At 39.7% G+C, this 20,711-nt stretch overlaps 1 protein-coding gene across 1 annotated transcript in view; it reads right to left on the bottom strand.

Moving 5' to 3' along the window:
- LPAR1 (lysophosphatidic acid receptor 1) overlaps positions 1 to 20,711 on the bottom strand; it is a 44,040-nt gene that overhangs the window by 19,785 nt on the left and 3,544 nt on the right. The window contains exon 2 of the mRNA XM_042447542.1: positions 7,034 to 7,781. Within this exon, the coding sequence (XP_042303476.1) occupies positions 7,034 to 7,781 (748 nt within the window). The remainder of the gene's footprint in view (positions 1 to 7,033; positions 7,782 to 20,711) is intronic.

Below are 20,711 nucleotides of genomic sequence, written 5' to 3'. Positions count from 1 at the left end.
ACCATCTCACCAGTGTCCTTAGTACTCTCTCCATGGACTGGACAATACCAAGTATATTTATTTATTATTTTATACCTGACAGTACTCCAATGGATCTGTGTGGGTTAAAACTGAAGCAGTACTCATATCTGTCCTCAAAAAACTTATTTTTATGTGAATGATGTGAAATCATTTCTAATTCTGCATAAGAAGAGATAAGGCTAGTTCAGCCATCTCTCATCTGGATAAGACAAGACATAACTTAAGTTTTTACTGTCCCACTCCATCTTATGCTCCTCCCTTTGCAACAGAAATAAACATAGCAGCTCAATAAGAATTGAATATTGCTATTCAGTTATCTATGGTTTCCCATTTAATCTGAGCCAGGATATTTTGGTTAACAGCTTTTCAGAACAAGCCATGGCTTAATATCCTGGTTTGTTCTGAAGCTAGTAGTCACTGTTTTCCATTTCGGGTGAAATGAGAAATGTAATGGATGACTTCCTGGTTTGATCACTCACTTGTGCAAAAGGACTGTACAGAATCAAGATATGCAGCCTTTTAAATGCAGCCATTACTTTTGCCATAGCAATGCCACAGAAAATACCCTCTCCATGGCCTTCAATTCTTTCTCCCTCCTGCCTCATTACATTGCCATTTTCCTGTATCCTTAGTGGGTTCTTCTCAACCAATGGAGCATGTGGCAAAGCCATGTGTTAGCTGCTCCTAAGCAGCATAGATAATACACATCAATTTTTTTATTTGTCTGGGAATTTCCATACAAGAGACTAGCAACATCTGACTTTCAGTGTCTCAGCCCTGAACAAATTTACTTAGTGGGATTTTAGAGGGGCTTGGCTCCGGAAAACTATGCTTAGGATTTCAGTCTGCTTGAAGCACAAGTATGTGGCACCCACGTTCCAGCAAGTTCTCTTTTCTAAAGAGAATTTCAAGTATAAAACTTTCTTATTATAATTTGAATCACTGCCTGACCAAGGTCCATTTTCATGCCTATGTATGCTATATAAATCAATTCTATGTAAATGCCAGAGCAAAGAGGCACAGGGTGGAAAAAGAATTTTATGTTTTCTGTTACTTTAGAAATTTCAAAAGCAGCCTTGTTAAAAAGAGAAAAGGGCTCAAACTATGAAATCATTTCCTTCTGTTTAAAATATTGTACTCAAGGGAGGGGGGAAAGAGCATAATGGGGGAGGGGAAATCTCTTCTGTTTCAGTTTTGCCCTAAGATTCAACAATCTTGTGGGATGATGCACTGTGCCAGCTCCCAACTGTTCCAGCCAGAGGTTCAAGTCATCTTAGTCATGAATCAAAACAATGAAACCTCTTGTGAAAAGTGGCCAAATTCCACATCATCCATGCCACCAGGAGGAGATCTGTCCCCTGCCCCCTTTGGAGAAAGGAAAGCCATCCTATTCACACAATGAAAGACTGTAAGGAGATGGGAGACACAATGTCATTCATTTACTGCTGCAGATAAACAAGATTCATTTGTTTGGCCCTTGTACAAGTGCTGAGGGGAGGAAAATACATTCCGCTCATTCAAAAGACCCCCCTCTCTCTCACACACACACCCCAACTAAATTAGAAAGAGATGGAGAAAAAGAGAAGTTGCTTGAATTACGATGTGGGTTTAAATGGCTTCAGAGGTACTTGAAAAATGATGGCATTCGACCTGTTCTATATCTTTGGCCCGATGCTGAAGGGCAAAATGGGGCATGGTGGTGGCAATACTAGGTTTGGGAGCGTGCACCATCCACATGCTCTCTAACCCTAGTTCATGGCAGCGGCGGCATCATGGTGGCCTCCTGTCCACATGGGAGCTGCCATGATGCTGGTGCCGCTACCAAGCACCCAAACGTGGCACACAGGAAGTGGCGTCATGACAACCGCTTTTCAGGACCCCTTTTTAGGACCATGGAAAATCAGCATTTTGTCATTATGGCACTGTGACGTGCGGACGCTAGGCGTCCGTCACATAAAAATGGTGGCGCCCATCTATACAGGGCATCACCAATTTGACGTACGGAAGATGTGCTTGGGTTGCGCGGTGTCTGTAAGTGATGCCCTGAGGCAGCCCTAGCACATCATCAAGACGTGCCACGAGGCCCATCTGTACCGGATCATATTTATGTTTTAAAAGCCTGTCTGAATAAAAAGCCTGCTACCGGAAGGCCAACAAGGAGGGGGCCATTCTGGCCTCCCTGGCAAGGGAGTTCTGAGTCTAGTGGCAGCAATCGAGAAGGCTCTGTTGTGCCACCACCATGTGTCATGGTGTCAGAACTGAGAGATAATCTCTCCTGATGATCACAGAGCCCAAACTGGCTCAAACAGAAATATACAGTCTGACAAATAGCCTGGACCTGAGCTATCACTATCAATCAACTACCAACCAAGAGACACTTTTATTTTTCTACCGGCCCTCATTCAATTAGTTAGCAAATGAGGCATCTTCAACATTAAACTCAGTACTCTTCTGTGTAACTGTATGACCTGTGCTACTGAAATCTAATTCTCCATAGGGATGATTTAGAGCACTTCAAGCCTTGATGTTGACCTCACCGTAGACTGCAAAAAGAATGCAAATATTTTCTTACTGCTTTCCATCCAGTTCAAAGTGAGAGACTTCATTGTCTTATTCACAAATGCAATAACCTGGTGCTAGACCACTACAACAGTCTCTGTGCTTTTTTCCTCTACAGAGAATTGTATGCAAGGTTTACCGATGCATAAAGCCCCAAGTTGATTTGGAAAAATGCATGCAACATGTGGATAAACATTCAGTAATCTTTTCCACACGAATGTCTGCGAGCATATATTAGGCCTATTTAGCTTTTCCAAGACCAGGAAATACAGTTCTGGCAGAGACAGACTGCTAATGTTGCCATTCGTGCTATATAGAAAGCAATGCCAGCTGTGGGATACTGAATTTTCCATTCATTTGCTCTTTTAATCATGGCAACCCTCTGAGTATGAAGGATAATTGGCAGGTTAACCTACTGTTTGGGAAACCCTATTAAAAGTTTCATTTGGGAGGAACCCAAGTGACTGATAAACTATAGCAGAATAACACGTTTGGAGGTGTTAGTTTTAAGAAAGTGCAGCATGTCTTGCGTTCTTTTGCTAATCTAGTGATGGATTCCGTACCACCTTGCTCTGATACAAAAAGAAACAATTTGTCTGAGGTCATAAGTCAAGTATGTCCAAATAAAAGCTACAGACTTCAGAAAAACATAATATTGCTGTATTTGGGTATTCTTATTTAAAAGCAGTTAACACATGTGAAAAACCAGCCTTCCTTTTGCAAGATTGCATTTAGCATTCTAAACATATTTATTCAAACGAATTTCCCATCAAGCTCAACAGGGCTGACCTCTAATAACTATCCAAAATAATTTTTGAAAAAAAAATTATATCCTGCCTTTTTATTCCATATTCAATGTTTCTTCTTCAGATTTGTCATCTCTCACAGTCAAATGTCAAATGGTGAAACTCTTAGCTATTTCCTCAGGTTTTACATTAGTCATTTTAATACAACTAGCAATAGTAGCTGCTTAAGCATTAATTGAATTCTGACTTCCAATAGTCCTTGCCATATTGTTTGCAGAAATATAAATCAAGGCCGCCTTTCCAAATTGTGTTGGACTACAATCAGCCCAACTATCAAGACATATATGGTGAGGGATGATAGTAAATGCAGTCCACAACACTGTGTGTTTGCAAGATTGGGAAAAGCCAGAATAATGAAACAAAAATACTCTTATTTCTTAGTATTTTTCTTTGTTTTACAAAGATGCTGTGAACAGCATTATATATATTTCAGTGTCATAGCCAATAAGCAATAAAGCAGGGGCAGGCAACTGTGCAAGGTGCAAGGGACAATTTCCCTCCAAACTTCTTGTGGACCCCCACCAATATGCCCAAATGCCACCATTTTCCTCTGGAACCCCTCTCAAAATGATTACCAGGAGTTATGTTGGCTAACTTCTTGACACCTTTTTGAGAGGGATTCCAGATGAAAACATGTATTTGTAGGTAGTGCAAGGCTGTGGGTGCTGTGTGGGTAGGGTGTTTTGGTGTTTATTTGTGCGTGTGTGTGTGTGCATGTTTTCATATGTTTTTGGTCTTTTCTGTCAATTCTGGCTGAAAATCATACAATTTTTTAAAATGGGTGTGCTTGGATGACTACTGGAGGGCTTCAAGAGCTACAGAAGTGGATCCAAGGGATGCATGTGGTCTGACCACTCATGTAGTAAAGGATGGTGAACAATGATTGCATCCTCTCTCTTTTTAGGCCTGCCGAAACTACTGCAAAAAAGGGAGATCTCATGCAATAGAAAGCCTCATTTATTACTGAAAAAGTATTTTCATTCTACGGAGACCTCTCCAGCCAGCAAGGAGGGAAAGGAGGATGAAGGGTGCTCAGTAGGCAATTCGGCCAATAAACATAACACTATAGATAAGTCGCCAACCACAGATGTTTTATGCTCAGTATTGGCTCTGGAGATTTGGAGGGGCATGCCTTCTTTAAAGGTATAATATTCCAAAAATATTACTGTTCTTCTAGCATAAACAGTATGCCCTCCCATCCAGCAAAGAGAAAGAAGTATGCTCTTTAACTGAAGCTGGACAAACACATGTTTTTTAAAAATATTTTTGCTGAAATATCTTGGAATTAAAAACAACAAGAAGGAAGGAATGAAATGTTTCTGTTTGTGCTGGGAATTGTGTATAGATGTTCCATGAAAAGGGGAATGTCATGGGAATGGTTTTGGCTGGAAAATCAATGTAGGGTTTGTTTCTGAAGATATTTCTTCTCCCCTTCTCCCCATTCCCCTTGCAAACAAGTTTCTTCTGGAACATATGCTAAAGAAGGGACCTAAGGACGTTTTCACATCCCTCTTGTGCCAAAGAAACTATTTCAACAGTTTTGGTGCATTTAAATTTGACAGGTTGCTATGTTGCTTGCAATGGGTGCTGCTGACAAAAGGCTCATTTAACTAAGTCAAGCGGAACAAGTCCAAAAATTGCATGCCAGTTTTCCACTTGAATATAAGAGAACTTAGAGACCATGTGTGTAAAGTAAGTGGCATCATTCATATCTAGGCAGCAGAAAATGCACCAAAATGCAGTGAATTTGGTGACATAATAATGTATAATATTCTATAGAGATGATGTTTTAGGTTTATATTCTGTATGTAGCAGATTGCTGAATATTCTAATCAAATTATATTTTGGATATGTTAGCCAGGGTGCTCACCTGCTACTCCACATCCAACTTACCAAGCCAACTTGTCATAGGGAACTTTATGTACTAGAGAACAAAATCAATTCCTTTTATTCTGCAGAAACCCAATGATGTTATTTAAAAGGGGGAATATTTTAATGTATTGAAATCGAAAGCAGTGTGCATAGAAGTATTATAATATACATTTTAATTCATCAAGAAAAGACTGTGTAATGAGTCATGATGTTTAATTATTTAGGAAGTATTACCACATGCCAATTACAAGCTTAACAACTACTATCAAAACAAAGTAAAAGCTACCACTATTGACCAGTGAGGCTCACAATGGTATTAGATATGACTAACACTAAGCAACCAAGAATGTTTCATCCTATTTTGAGAAAAGCTCTGGAAAACAGTCAGGGTACAAACTGTGGCTGCTTTTTTAAAAAAACCAAGTCAACAGAATAATAATAATAATAATAATAATAATTATTATTATTATTATTACTGAATAACTGCCAACCTGCCAAGACACTCTTAGTTACACACGCCAGGCATTAAGTACCAAGCAAAATTTGTTTCTTCTGTCTTGTACCCAAACAACAGAAGTCCTAATAAATATTTTCACAGAAGATTTTTATATATTTATTAGGACTTCTGTTGTTTGGGTACAACAAGACAGAAGAAACAATATACACACACAGATCTTATGTCTAAAAGTATGACACCATCAGGAATGAAGTTTGTACATTGCACCTCCTTTCCATACTCTCTAGCACTAACAGAAATTTGGGCTTATATGACTTAGGGGGTGTACAGACTGGCCATTAAGGCTAGCCTAGGGGTGGAGTCAGAGTGGGGCATCTGCACAATGCATGCCCTGCCTCTGTCCCCAGGCCAGCATGAATCAGCGCGCTGCACCATGCAGCACATAGGGTCACGACACTCTTCTGGCACTGTGTATATGTGATGCAGCGCCAAAGGAGCACTGAAAAGCCATGGCACCAGCGGCTATGGCACTCTTTCCAGAATGCAAAAAAGAGCCACTCCTTTTTGTGCCATGGAAAGGCGAGATTGGAGCTGTGGCATGTAGTTGCCGCAGCCCTGATCTGGTGCTAAAAGGGGTGGTCTGTACCCAGCCCACAGATGCATCACTACAACAGTTTCCTCCTCTATGGGATATTGCAGGAATAACCAAAAAGTGGTTCCAAAATAGCATCAATCTAGTGGTATAAGTATATAAAATAGGGTGTAACTGGTATGGCTGATAATATAGCAAGAGGGAAAAAAGAAGAGATATCTCTAAAGCATGCAAAAGTTAAATTTTGACTAAGTGGTAACATAAACAGGATGGTCAATGTCTTATAGTCCAGGTGTCTCTTGTTGGCCCAGAGATCTACTGTGCAACACCAGATCCCCTCACAAGAGGTTTAATGTTATTCTTTCTGTCATCACTATGGCAGTGGTGTGGTGCTGTCCCTAGTAGGTTGCAGTAAGAAGCATAGCCCACCCTCTACTCTGAATCTTGCTTGACACTGATATAAAAACAGCATATCAACTCAGTTATTCATCTCAAAGAACAGAGTATGATTTGAAATATTTCATACTAAGATGTGACAGATGAAATTACTACTAAAATGGGAAATATTTCTGTGGACAGGGCAATGTATACCTCTGGATGGATGTTTTATAGTATAAAATCCTTTCAGCATGTAGTATTTTCATAAAATACAATAGTGCATGAGTAAAGAGGTCTTAATGGTATTTCAGTAGGACAGCTGTGTGAAACATTGTCATATGTACTCACCAAGCACAATGACCACAGTCTTCAGAAGACTCATCATGGTGTCCCGATTCCTACGGGGTCCAGAACTATGCCGAGACATTCTCATAGTCCTCTGGCGCACGTATCCAAAGATATGAGCATACAAGACCACCATGACTACAAAGGTGACCAGGTTGAAAATAGCCCAGAAAACCAAGTAAGAGTCACTGTAGAGTGGTGCCATGTTGGAACAGTGAGTGAGGTCACAGATGCAATTCCAGCCAACACTCGGTATAGCACCCATAACAATAGCCATAGTCCAAATGACAACAATTACCACTACTACTCGGCGATTACTCATCCGTGTATGTAGCTGCATACGGAACACTGTGATATGCCTCTCAATGGCAATGGCCAACAGGTTGGCAACAGAGGCTGTCAGGCTGGTATCAATGAGACCCTGACGAAGAAGCCAGGTGCTTACAGTCAATCTTCTAGTGTTGGGTCCTGTGTTGAACATTAGATAAAAATATGCCAGCCCTGCAAAGAAGTCAGCAGCAGCTAAATTAGCCATTAGATAATAAATAGGAAAATGAAAACGCCGGTTGACGTAGATAGCCACCATAACTAAGAGGTTGGCTAGCATGATGAAGACGCATACTGTAATCCCAAGGCCCATCACAAGCTTGCTCACAGTGTTCCATTCAGTGGCTAGGTATTTCCCGCTTTTGTTATAAAAGAAGGCAATGGTCTCATTGTAGTAACACTGGGGTTCACTCATGGCTGTGGACTGAAAAGAAGAAGAGAAAAAAAAAATTAACATTGAGAATTTGAATGTCCTGCAATAGCAGACAAAAAAAACCCACCCTCTTTGGAAAAGGCAGCTCAAAGTAGAAAAACAAAAATTGAAAGGAATAAGCCTGAGATTGCTCTCACTAATTATATCCTACAGCTGCATCAAAGGTATGGTTATAAATAAGAACTCTGGAAAATGACCATGCAGTGGTACATGCTAGACACATTAGAGGAAGCTGAGTTGGTCCATTTGACACACACACAGAGAATATACCAAATCTGCAGTCACTGGTAATCATCTGAAAATTATCAAATTTGTTCCACATGGTACTGAGATATTTCCATAGCAAGTATTTGAAACCATTAGGGAAGCTGGTGAAACTCATTTCAGCCCTAGATACACACACAATGTTTTATTCTCAAGAAAACATGACTATGTCCACCCAGTTAAAATATGAGCCAGAGAAAATCCCCGCTTCTTTCCTCCCTCCAATTCCTTTCAAAGTGGTCTGAAGTAGTATTGGTGCCACAAGAGGTGAGATTAATTTCTTCTACTTCCTCTCATGCCCAGTGAGATCACATACACACATGTCAAGACAAAGACCTCGTATTCTACTTTGCTTTTTGAGCAGTCTACTATATATATATATTATATATATATTGAATTACAACATAGAAAAGTAACATTCAGTAATTGCAGTGTCAATCCAATACTGTCTCTCTGTCTAACTCACTTGAGTGCCTGCTTTGATCACATTTATTCCAGTTTAAATGCTAACCTTTTCCAGAACAATGCAGAGGGTTATTGTATGAAACATTGCTAAGCATGATCTATTAAATGATCCCTAGCCCCCCTTTGGGAATTACATTCTCTAGGGAGCCGGAACACACGTTAAGCAGTTTATGCGTGTGTGTGTGTGGAATTGTTTAAAGTTTAAAGCTTGTGTTCTTTCAATGGAAGAGGGGGATCATAATTAGGTGGGGGAGGAAAGGATGGTGTATCTAACTTAACGCATTTGTTAATTTACACATAAAAAACATTGTAAGGAGGGGGATCAACTTCCTCCAAGGTCTACACCTGCCTTGGATACTCTACCCCCCCCCCCGGAGGTCTGCCCCACAGTTTGAGACCCCAGCACAAACAGTGGAAGTAGAAAGGGCTGGCTTGTTGGATTAGCTCAACCATTAAAGCTGCAGATACCACTGACTGTATTGGTGTACCTCTGCTTCGTTGCAAAACCTGTGCTTACCCTTGATCTTTGCTAACTACACTTCTTGACTGAGTGAAAGACAGAAAAGAAACAGATGCAGATTTTCAGTTATGCATATGGTCAGATTCTTAGACATTTCAGACTGAGAATTTTTCACAATTGATCCCATGAGCATCTTTGTAGCTCTCCCCATACTGGTATCAGTGGTACCCCGGGATACGAAAATACCCAGGTTACGAAATTTCCGGGAGGGGATACGAAAAAAATCCCATAGGAAATATGTTCCGGGTTACGAATGTTCATTCGGGTTACGAAAAAATTTTTGTGCTTTTTTTTTGGCTTTTTCGCACGAAATCGCGGGCTTTTCCCATTAGCGGCCTCTGGCATTCGGCTTGCGAATGCTTTTCGGGTTACGAAGCGCGCGGCGGAACGAATTAATTTCGTAACCCGAGGGAGCACTGTCTTGTAATGATCAGTGCCCTCTAATTGAAATAAATGTTTAACCTTGATTTGAAGATTGAAAGAAGTGAGGAGTGAAGAAGAAAAAAGAGGATGAAGCAGAAGTGATCAAGTGACCAAGAGGTTGTAAGATAATACAACTATCCTTTGAACAGCCTTTTCTTACTCTGATTTCAAGCCCTATGCTTTTAAGCCTTGGTTCTGTTGGGATAATTCAACACAACTTTAAATGACAGTAACAGCTTCCCAGTGCTGGCCTCCATGCTGTTCTCTGTAACTCATATGGCTTAGCCCCACATTAAGCTGGATCAACAAGTTAATTCACGATAATGTAAAGAATCAGACTATTCAATTATTCGTGTTATGCTACTGACTTAATTTTCCATTGTAATGGTCGTCTAGTTTCAAATAAATATTCCAAAGTTTGGATCTTTTTTGGGGGGGGGGGCTCCATGGCTCATACAGCACCAACCCTTCGAAGTTGCCTCTCTGATTGTAGACTTTTACTGAATTTCAGCCCTCGTCCTATCCATGTTTTCTGTTTACAAACAAACAAAAAATCAGGACCAGAGAACTTTTTTGTTCCAACCCATATGTAATATATTGGGGGAAATGTCCCGCAGGTGGTGTGTGGTTGTGTGGTGAGGAGAGGAGAGAGAGAGGAGAGGGGCGAGAGAGGAGAGAGAGAAGAGGAGAGGGATGATGCAGTGCTATGCTTGGCATGTCATAGGCTTGGGCCCATTTGTGGGGCCAACTGGAATTCTCAATGGAATCCCAGAAATACAACAAGTGTATCTAAGCTCTAACATTATTACCCTTAACACAGTTCAGAACTCACGGGCAACTAAATATAAAAACTTTTATTACGGCCAATTGGCCCAGCAAGGGCATAATAAACATTTGAGTTTTCTCTCACCACCTTTTTTTTGTCCTTGTACACAAGGATATACTATTTAATGTAGTTTATATCCACATAATTTTAAAGTGTGTTTTAAACCAGATTTTCATGGGATATACAGTACTTAGGGGAGGTCATTTATTTTTTTAGATTTGATGTATACCTCACCTTTCTCCCAGACCGGACCTCAAAAGGCTTATAATTACAAAATGTATTCTTCCACCACGTTCTAGCAATACTCCGTAATTTCTACACCCAGAGAAACTAAAGTATCTTATCAATATATGTATCTGCTTACTGTCCTGGTGTTTTTACACACTGGGGAGAACCACACTGAACATCAACTGCAAATATGTACAATTACAGGCTTTGTTGTTGTTGTTGCATTAAATAATATTTCCCAACAAATATGGTGAAGATATGGCACTTAGCTGCAATTGCACTGCCGAAATGCAGGCTTGGCACCACTTAACTGACATGGTTCATTGCTATAGATTCTGGGAACAGTAGTTGTTGTAGAACCAGAGCTTCTCTGAAAGAAGAGACTAAATATCTCACAAAACTAACAGTTCCAAGAATTCATACAGCATTGAACAGCCATGGCAGGTTTAAATGTATCAACTGGTGTAATTCTGCAGTGCAGATGCAGCTATTTTAGCTGTCCCCATTCTCATCTTTTTTATCCAGTCCAAAATATACTCCTGAGGTTGCTACTTCATGTGGTTCAAAATAACCATTTTGTCAGCTGAAACCTACAAAGGGCAACAAAGTTCCTGAGTGGGACAGGTTAGTGGGACCGGAGAAATGTCAAGCAGAGAAAGATTTGAAGCACCTTCCTCACTTCTATACCTTTAAGCCTCCTTCCTGTAATACTTTTTAAACAAAAAAAATATTGTAAACTATACACACTATAGTTTAACTTATGATCTGGGCCTGCCAAATGGACATGAAAATCTAGACATTCATGTTAGAGGAGTATGATTGTTGTTGAAGACTATATATTGGATAGTGTTTTGCTTTGGGCAATTGAGGAGGAACAACAACCTAGCTTCTACCATCCTCAGTCATAAGGACAACTTGGTATTACACCCAGCTTGCCGTGAATTAGAAGCAAAAAAATTATCAGTTAAAATCCAATTTAAGGCATGGGCAAGGGTTGAACTCTCTGAAGAAATCTAATTTGATATCATATTCCAAATGTTAGTTTGCTTGCTTATTAAAAAACCAAAGAAGCAAGTCTTCCAAATAAATTCTAGTTTGAATATCATCACTTTTAAACTATGCAGAAACTTCTTCCAAATTTTTAATTCTAACAAGTAAACACATTATTATTACATCTTCAAGAAATAAAAATAAAGAGCCAAGACACTCTACCATTTTCTCCAATTTGCATTCAATTGGAATCATGCACCAACTGTGATCGAGCGAGGTAATGTGGGCTAATAGTATGTATGGCAAGGGGAAATTCTGAAAACCGTGTTTAAAAAAGGAACTTTAGCAACTGAAGGCTATGGAAGAATGTGTGTCAGAAAGGTCAGAGACTTAGTTGGAAGGAAAGCTATGATTACAAACATTCAGAGCCCCTGTGGAAGCTGTTACAGCCTCCACAACTGCGGGTTAAAACCAAGGGGTGGCACCTGCCTTACTATTTATTCTGTGAATTATCTACAAGGCAAGGGGGGGGCCGTCAAGAGGGAAAAACAGAATACACATGCAGTCATACTATTCCTAACTCTTGTTGTTAGAAAGAGTTAATAAAGCCCGAACTCAAAGTGGCGATTCTCAAGGAATACCTCATGTTGTTTTATTGCAGTTGCTTATATAATTTCATAGAACTCCATTTTTTCAGTGAAGATGACACTGGTTAATATGAACGGTTAATAAGTGGAGGACCAAATTTATCATTTGAAAATGGATTTGTCATGTGTCACGAAATCCAATGCAGAAAACCCGTGCATGAGAGTGACTATCAGGTGTTTTTGGAGGTTGTAAGGTAGTGAATTTGGCGCACACTCAACGCCGCTTGTGGTCGACGAGCGCCAGTATGAGGGGATCCCCCACCCCCAGGGGTGTGGCGCGGGGGTCACACAGAGCCGGCACTACTTGCAGTAAGTAGTTAGAAATGGGGTAAGCAAAATATTGAGGCAAAGAAGGGTCACCCTTGGCAAAAGACAAGCAGTTTTTTAGGAAGATCAGGAAATTCAGTTTTTGCCTTCAAAGAAACATATAATAATCTCGTGCCTTGCCATTACAAAGAACATCTAAAGCCTTCCTTTTACTTTATGGATCTCACCGTGCTTGGGGGGGGGAGTAGTAGTATGTAAGTACGTATGAGAGTCGTGTAGTAGGTACACGTAAGGAGAGTAAAGGAGTTGTTGTAGTAAGGGAGGCGAGTACATGGGGGGGGGGAGTGGGGGGGAGTACCAGTAGTTGGGAGTGAGTACGTAAGGTAAAGTCGTAGTAGTCGTACAAAGTAAGGTATCTGTACGGAGGTAATGTTGGGGGGGGGAGTGTCGAGAGTAGAGTAGTTAGGGTGGGGGGGGAGGTAGTAAAGGTGTACGTATAACCGTAACGTAAATGTACAGTATGTGTAGGAAGTAGTTAAGTAGTAGTATGGGGAGCGTAAGGAGTTGAGTGGGTCGTGTGTAGTAGGAGTAAAAGTTAGTACGTATTTTAGGAGTACACAGTAGGAGCGTTGGGAGTAGTAGTAGTAAGGTGAAGTGTACAAGTAAGTGTTAGTAATGTAGTCGTAGTAAAGGGCGAGTGTAGTGCGTAGTCGGGAGTGTCGGGTATAAGGAAGTACCTCGTGGAGAGTAGTAAGTAAGAGTTGTCAGACGGAGTAAGGAGTTAGGAGCGTAAAGTTAAGGAGTGTAGTAGGGGGGGAGTTGGACGTAAATAATAAGTATGTAAGAACCTAGTAAAGTAAAGTATGGTAGTAAGGGTAAGATACGGAAGTGGGGAGTAGAGGTGGGTAGTTAGTAAGGTAAGACGTAGATGTAAAGTTACAAGTAGTAGTAAGGTAGGTAGAGTAAGTACGGAGGCGCAGAGTAGTACCGTTTTAAAAGCGTTAAAAGTTAAAAAGGTAAATACCAAACCAAAAAACAAACAGAACAATAAGTTAGGGCTGGGAGTAGTAGGCGGGAAGGAGTAAGGTACAAAAAAACGAAAAATTCATGCGGAACTAAAGGGGGAGTGGTGTCTAGTAGTAGGGTGAGTACGTAAAGAAAGAGTACGAGTAGTAGTCCGTAAAGTAGTTAGACGTGGGAGAGTAAATAGTAAGTAGTAGATTAGTGAGGGTGATGAGTAGTGGAGTAGTCGTGAGTCGTAAAGTACGGGGGGAGCGTAGGAGGTAAGATAATGAGGGCAGGGGCGCCGCTACCCCCTCCCCCCACGTAGTAAGTAAGAGTGTAAGTAAGTAGTAAGTTCAGTAGTAGAGGGAGTAAAAAGTAAGGTAAGTAAATATACAATAAGTAAACAAATCTGATATATCCTGAAACAATGGGTTCTCTTCAATGAACCACTGAGTTCAGGTGAGGGAAAGCCAAAATCAATTGCATTCTGTCCTCTGTGTAAAGTTTACATTTTCTAAAGTGTCATGGGCTGCATTTGCACTACAGAATAATCCAGGTTGCCACCACTTCAATGCCATGGCTTATGCTATGGAATCCTGGGAGCTGTAGTTTGTTGAGGCCACCCCACTGACTGACAGGGAAAGCTAAATGTCTTTCAAACTACAATTCCCGGAATGTCATAGCATTAAGCCAAGGCAGTTGTGTGGTGTCAACTGGTTATTTCTGCAGTACAGCTGCAGCCATTCGGAAGAAAAACCTGTGGAACACTCCAAAATTCTCCCTTTTTGTTGATTTGGCTGCTTTTAAGGGGATTTTCTCACCAATTCTCAGTCACTTCCATTCATCTCCAAAAATTAGTAGGGTCTCAAAGAGATGGGCCTGATAAATGGGCCTAGCTGCTCTGGTGCCATTTGTACCCGGGCCATGGCAGTTTTGAACCAGGTGGCAAAAAGAGCAGGTTGTCCGCTCCTTTTGGTCCAGTTCTTTGCCTTGGAGAAGCAGTGTCTAAATCCCATGTCCCCAGCAAGGCACCATGATGGACCTTTTGCCCATCTGTTTGAGGCCTATATTAATTTCATGGGTTGGGATCCCCGATGTATTTAGTGTGCTGACTTCTATAACAGAAGACACAGAAAAAAAAAATGTAAGACAAACTTCTTCTCTGAATTGTGTGGATTGGTCTACACCGTGCTGTTTCTCCACATGGTGTGTAATCTGATGAATTAAATTCATTTTGTGGAATAATTTATCCCTTGCCTTTCTCGTGAAACAGTAACTGCTCAGGAATGTTGAGAGGGGCTATTTAGAGAAGCTGAGGACAGTCCATGTGATCAAATGGTACATGCAAAGTAACTCTCCAGGTAGGAAATAGGTCAAGGAGGCAATTTCAAAAGGCTTATTTGTGGTGCCACTGTGAGAACTGATGGATCTGACTGATTTTAACTGTTATATTGGACTTTAGAGTTATCTTTTCTTTGAAGAAAACCTATCAACAAAAGCAATTTAAAAAGCTTTATCTTATTTGGTCTCCCTGTCACAAGCCCTAAAAGATTAGCTGAGAATCTTAATTGTTTCTGCAACATTTTTGTGACAACAACCATGATGATTTATGTACTGCAATAGGATGGCTATATGCTATATCTCTAACTACACACACTTACAGTATGTTTGCTAGCATTTGTTATTTATTTATTTATTATTTATTTATTTAATCCGTTCTGACACCTCTTGAAACCAGTCCGTATAGATATGTAGAGGTCTAATTGGTGGTATGAGTTAGAAAAAGCTTTAAATTTCTTTCAGTTTCAGTTCCTTCTAGGCTGACACAATGACCATTTAGCACAGCTCACAATTCCTTAGAAATTTAAGCCTGACAGCTTGTGCTGACTATAGCATTTGCTTAAACTCCACTGTTAAATTTGAAATGTTTCCATTCCTCAATTGCTGTGGTTGTGTCATCATGAAAATGGCACTTCAGTGAAGGATCTGCCATGATTACACAACAGATGAGTGGTCTTTTGACCCTATCACGTGTCAAATGTTTGGATAAGTCTTGAGATTCTTCGTCAGTTCTTAATCATGCTGACATCTGGCCGAGAAGACAGAAAAACATTGCTTAAAATTTTAAAAACCTAATCTAAATCTAAATCTTTACAATTTGTAAAGTGTATAAGGGCTATTCTCTGGTTTTCTACTACATATTTTTAACTTACTCATTTTTGTGGATAATCACTTAACAGAAAGCAAACCTAACAAATTGGAAGCAATATCACAGTGCAATTAACAAATGCTTCATTAAAATTGAGATGACTATGTGCTGTTTCATAGATGTTTATCTTATATAGCATCCAGACAAAAAAAAATTGGGTCACAAGCTGAATGTTAAGGTACATTTCAGAAATACTTACTTTAAGCCACAATGATTGTCTTTAAGATTGGATGGTCGTACCCAACCAGTGTTATGTGCTTTCACTGACTCTGATTATGGAGAACATATCATAGGGTTTTCTTGGCCAAGATTTTATTCAGAGGTGTTGTCAGTGACTTCCTCTAAGGTGACTGCGTTTCATGAATGGTTGGGGATTTTGACCCAAAAGCTAGCCAAAATCCAGACTACTACACCATGTGTCTCTCACCCAACCAGTGTTGGGATTCAAATTATTCCTTAGTATTAATGATGTGCATATCTGTCCAATTGTTTTTCAGGTCATATGTGACACTTTCATATTGATGCTGCTGCTGCTTATTTATATTGCTATATAGGAACAGGGGATCTGTCGTGGACCATTTTTTAACTCTGGCATGCATTCCCCATTTCTAATGCCCTCCAAGCTTAATTTTCCATGTGCTATGTACACTATGGGCCATAGTAGATCAATTCCTTCCTCCCACTCCCCCATTGAGACCCTTTAAGTGACACCTTCAATGTCCCAGAACTCAGCTTTTTTCAGTAATGACTGTGTGTCCTCACACATCTTCGACTTTTTAGACCTTTCAGACACACTCCATATTGGACAGATTCATTTCTGGACTAATCTTTTAATGTTCAGGTGCTGCTGGTTCATACCTAAATGCCCTTCCTGGGAAAATATTAAACATTTCCATACTACCAGTTCGAATTAAATAAATAACTGAACCTGGGCAGAAGTTGCTGATAGTCAGATTTACAAGTTCAAGAGCATTCTTCTTTCCGCATTTCTTCTACGCAACTTGGCTAATTACTAACATCATGTAAGTGAGTACATTTTTCATCAGATTAAACCCATACACACCAGTCTCAAACATTGCATTCCATTGTGAAGCTATTCCCTGTGTCCCACCTTCCTTTGCTTTTATACATTCCTTACAAACCTTTTCTTCCTTCCACTTCTCAGTACTCCTTCATGTGTATTACATATTATTTTCCCTACTACATTCAGAGTCGGTTTTTTTCCCCATTATGAGAGGAAGAGTTTAAAAATATATGCTATTCCACTAGCCCTTCCAAACATATTTTGAGAGGCAAAGTACCCAAAGGACCTAACAAAACATCTAACAGAGAGTCTGAAGTTTATGACTTTCATTACAATTTGGCTTTCCACAATCGTTTTCTTTTTCTCTTCCCCCTCTACCTAGCCTCTCCCTAGCAAAATGTAGATTATAGGCCATTCCCAAATGTTTCACCCAATCCCTTTTCTATAATAGTCCATCTTCATGACTCATTATCACACTATTTCTAAATATGCACATTTATGTCAGCCTGTAATGACACAGTCCATATTCATACCACTGTCTACCTATCGAATTCAAACACATCCCCAGCTATTTTCACAGTCCAAAACGGCTTCATAGATTTAGTATTTACTCTACTCAACTGCAAATAAGGGAGATGTCAAATACTTGGCAGTGGCACCATCCGCACTAGGTAGGCTGTGTTCGAACAGACCTGAACTCTTTGATCTAAAGAACTCATGGCATAATAAAAACTTGCTTCATTGGTGACATGGACCCTACTGAGTGACAGGGTTTTACTTTAGAATCCATCTATAATGGTTTCAACTCTTCTAGAGCTTTTTTCTCTATTGGTTTTTGTGTGTGCATGCATGTGCATGCAACATGTAATTGTAGGTCATCTCTCTAGAATTTCACTCACTGTGTTGCTGATAATTTCAGTTCTTTGTGTAGAGAACAGGAAAGTCCAATTCATAGTTGTAAGAGCAGTTAATCAATACAGCTGACAATACTCCACATATGCTTTGTTTACTAAAATAAGAGTCTTCAGTTACTGACAAAAACCAGTGACCTTCCATCATAAGAAAACAAATGTGAAATGCATTTCTGTGATACTTGAAATTCTCTGGGTTGATCTAGATTTTTTTTTGGGGGGGGGGGGAGTGTTAAAAAGGGATGGAAATACTTGTCCTGCTCCTCACAGTGGCCCTTCTATCCTTTGAAAATGCCTAGGCAGAGGATGGGGACCTTCATGAAGAAAAGCAGGGATCCCAAACTTTTGTAAGATCGTTTTCAGGGATTCCTCCCCTCTCACAGCCATCTCTACAACTTAGCCCACAAAGTGCATTTAAATAAGAGAACATGTGTGTGTGGTGACAATCATTTAAGTCAGTTTTTCAACTTTCAACACACAATGCAAGTGCGAATGACATGCTAAAGTCTGTGCTTGAAATTACAGGTTGGCTCTCCTTCTGGATTCTGAAATCCAAAATACTCCCAAAAAAACCAGAAATTCTTTCATGAGTGGCTGGGGATAGTGACACTTTTGTTTTTGATGGCTGAGTGTAGATATAAGTTTGTTTCATGTGCAAATTATTTAAAACAATATTGTATAAATTAAATTAGATACAGTGTTATAACATATTGTATTTGTTTTAAACTTGGGTCCCTCTCCAAGATATTCATTATGTACACGGCAAATACAAGTTTCCAAATCCCAACACTTCTGGTTCCAAGCATTTTGGATAAAAAAAGACTCATTGTTCAAACGTACACAAGACTGATTTTATTGCCACCAATAATGACCCTGTTTCTCCCAAATCCTCTGTAGATGTTGGATGACTAATAGGAAAGACAACGTTTGCTGAGGACATATGTTTAGGACAACAAAAATCTATTAGCCTTATGATGCCTAATAGGAATGCTGGTTCGGGTGATGTGCATTTAGCAGAGTTAGCATTTGCATCTTTATAGGAAAACCACTAGAAAGATTTCCCATGCTTTGATAGAGATAATGTTGTGTTTACTGTAACCAACGAGTTTTTTGTCAAGGCACCAAAAGGCTTCTTGTTCCAAGTGTAACTCATTTAGAATTTGTCAGGATCCCAAATGCTATTCTGTCTTATCCAGGGGGAACACCTTCTATGCCATATCACAACTTGTTCCATATTACTTGTTTGACACTTCTCTCTATTTCAAAAATACTGTGTGTGTGTGTGTGTGTGTGTGTGTACTGTTGAGAAACAAACCACACAGTTCCTTCAGATACACAGAATCAGGTGCCTTTAGATATAGATGGTCATGTTTACTTTAAAATGCCCAACTATCTTCCTTTTCTCTGTGGTTATTTGACAATAGCTACTCTGTATCCACAGTGCTTATCCATGGATTCAAACCATCCATGGTTTGAAATGTTAAAATTATATATATAAATATCAAAAAGCAAACTTTGATTTTGATATTTTATATAATGGGCACTCTTTTACTATGCCTTTGAATTTAATGAGATTGAGCATTCACAGATTTGGAATCTGCAGGGATTCTTGTGCCACTTGATACCAAGGGCCCATTGGAGTATATCCATTGGTCATTTTGCTGAATAAAGAAAATTCACTAGCAGGACCCGAGGAGGAGAACAATTTTCAGAGCGTTCCCCTCCTGACAACAACTGCACATTCCCTGGTCTTATCTCCTGAAGCAAACGGAGAACCAGGCGATTCCAGGGGGAATTGCTCAAACTATATAAATAGAGATATCCCCAGCTACCTGGTTCATCTAATCCTCTGCATAAAGAATTCTCATCTAATAGTGAAAATTTAAAAGTACAAAATCACATTTGGTCAGCACCAGCACCAAGCTTCGGAGGTCTAATCTGTGCTGCACATACTGCAATGAGTAACAAATAACTAATTAATCGGCAGCTGTACTGAATTTCCAGGACCATGGATGGATGCTATTTGTTATATTGCTGTCCAAGTGATACAGGTGATTCATTAAACTTCTAAAACCCAAAATGTCTTTGTACAAAACATGACACAATAGATAAGACCTAGAAGAGATTTGCCTTATTTTCTTTTACTAAATCTCAGTACTGAGCCAAAAGCTTGTATGGAAAAAAATGTGTAAGCTTCTACTCTGACATCTAAATCCTTTCACATTGTAAGTTTTTGTGTTTTAATACCTCAAGTCAAATTTGGATATAGTGATCCTACGGAAATAAGAGGACTCGTTCACCCTGTATCAACATGCTATTTGTTTATGCTGTCTAAGTGAAACAGGGGATTCATAAATCATAAAACCCAAATGTCTTTGTTAACCACTAGGCACAGTAGGAGACATAAATCCTACTGCTATCGGTTCAGGTAAATGTGCACAGGATTTCCCTTAAGGCTGGATTGTAAACACGGATGTAATCCAGTAAATTTGGAGATATCTGACTAGCTAGTATTTATTTAATATTTCACCTTTCGTAAATGCAGAACCAAGATTAGAACTGAATTAAAATAAAAGAAGCTAAACCCAATTACTTACACTATTAACAAGTAGAGCTAAATATTACTGTATTATCAGGCAAGCAAGCCGCATGTCAAGTGGTTTCACTACTGGACTCTGGAGATCGGGTTTGATTCCTGGCTGGGCCATGAAACCCACTGGGGAACCTTGGGTAATATATGCTCTCGCCTCAGAGGAAGGCAGTGCCAACACCTCCTCTGAACAAACCTGCCAAGAAAACCCCATGAAGGTTCCATAAGTTGGTATGACTTGAAGGCCACAGCAACAAACAGATAATAATATTATAATAATAATAATAACATAATAATAATAAATTGTTTAAAATATACCAAAACATATTAAAACAGGTTATGCCCATCATTAAAAGATCTTCTGCAAAATATAATAATTAATAATATATATAATAATAATAATAATAATGGCAAAAAGCCCTTTAGGGTGGATCTACACTTGCCAGAATACTCAGGGATACCCTCAGTTAATAGGCTGCAAATTCCACCTGATCCTCCTACTTGCTCTCTTTTGCTATGGATTTTCTGCCTTACCATGCGAATGTTTGTCTC

Source organism: Sceloporus undulatus, chromosome 2 (genome assembly GCF_019175285.1).
Source record: "Sceloporus undulatus isolate JIND9_A2432 ecotype Alabama chromosome 2, SceUnd_v1.1, whole genome shotgun sequence".
Lineage (NCBI taxonomy): Eukaryota > Metazoa > Chordata > Lepidosauria > Squamata > Phrynosomatidae > Sceloporus > Sceloporus undulatus.
This window is presented reverse-complemented; position numbering and strand designations above follow the sequence as displayed.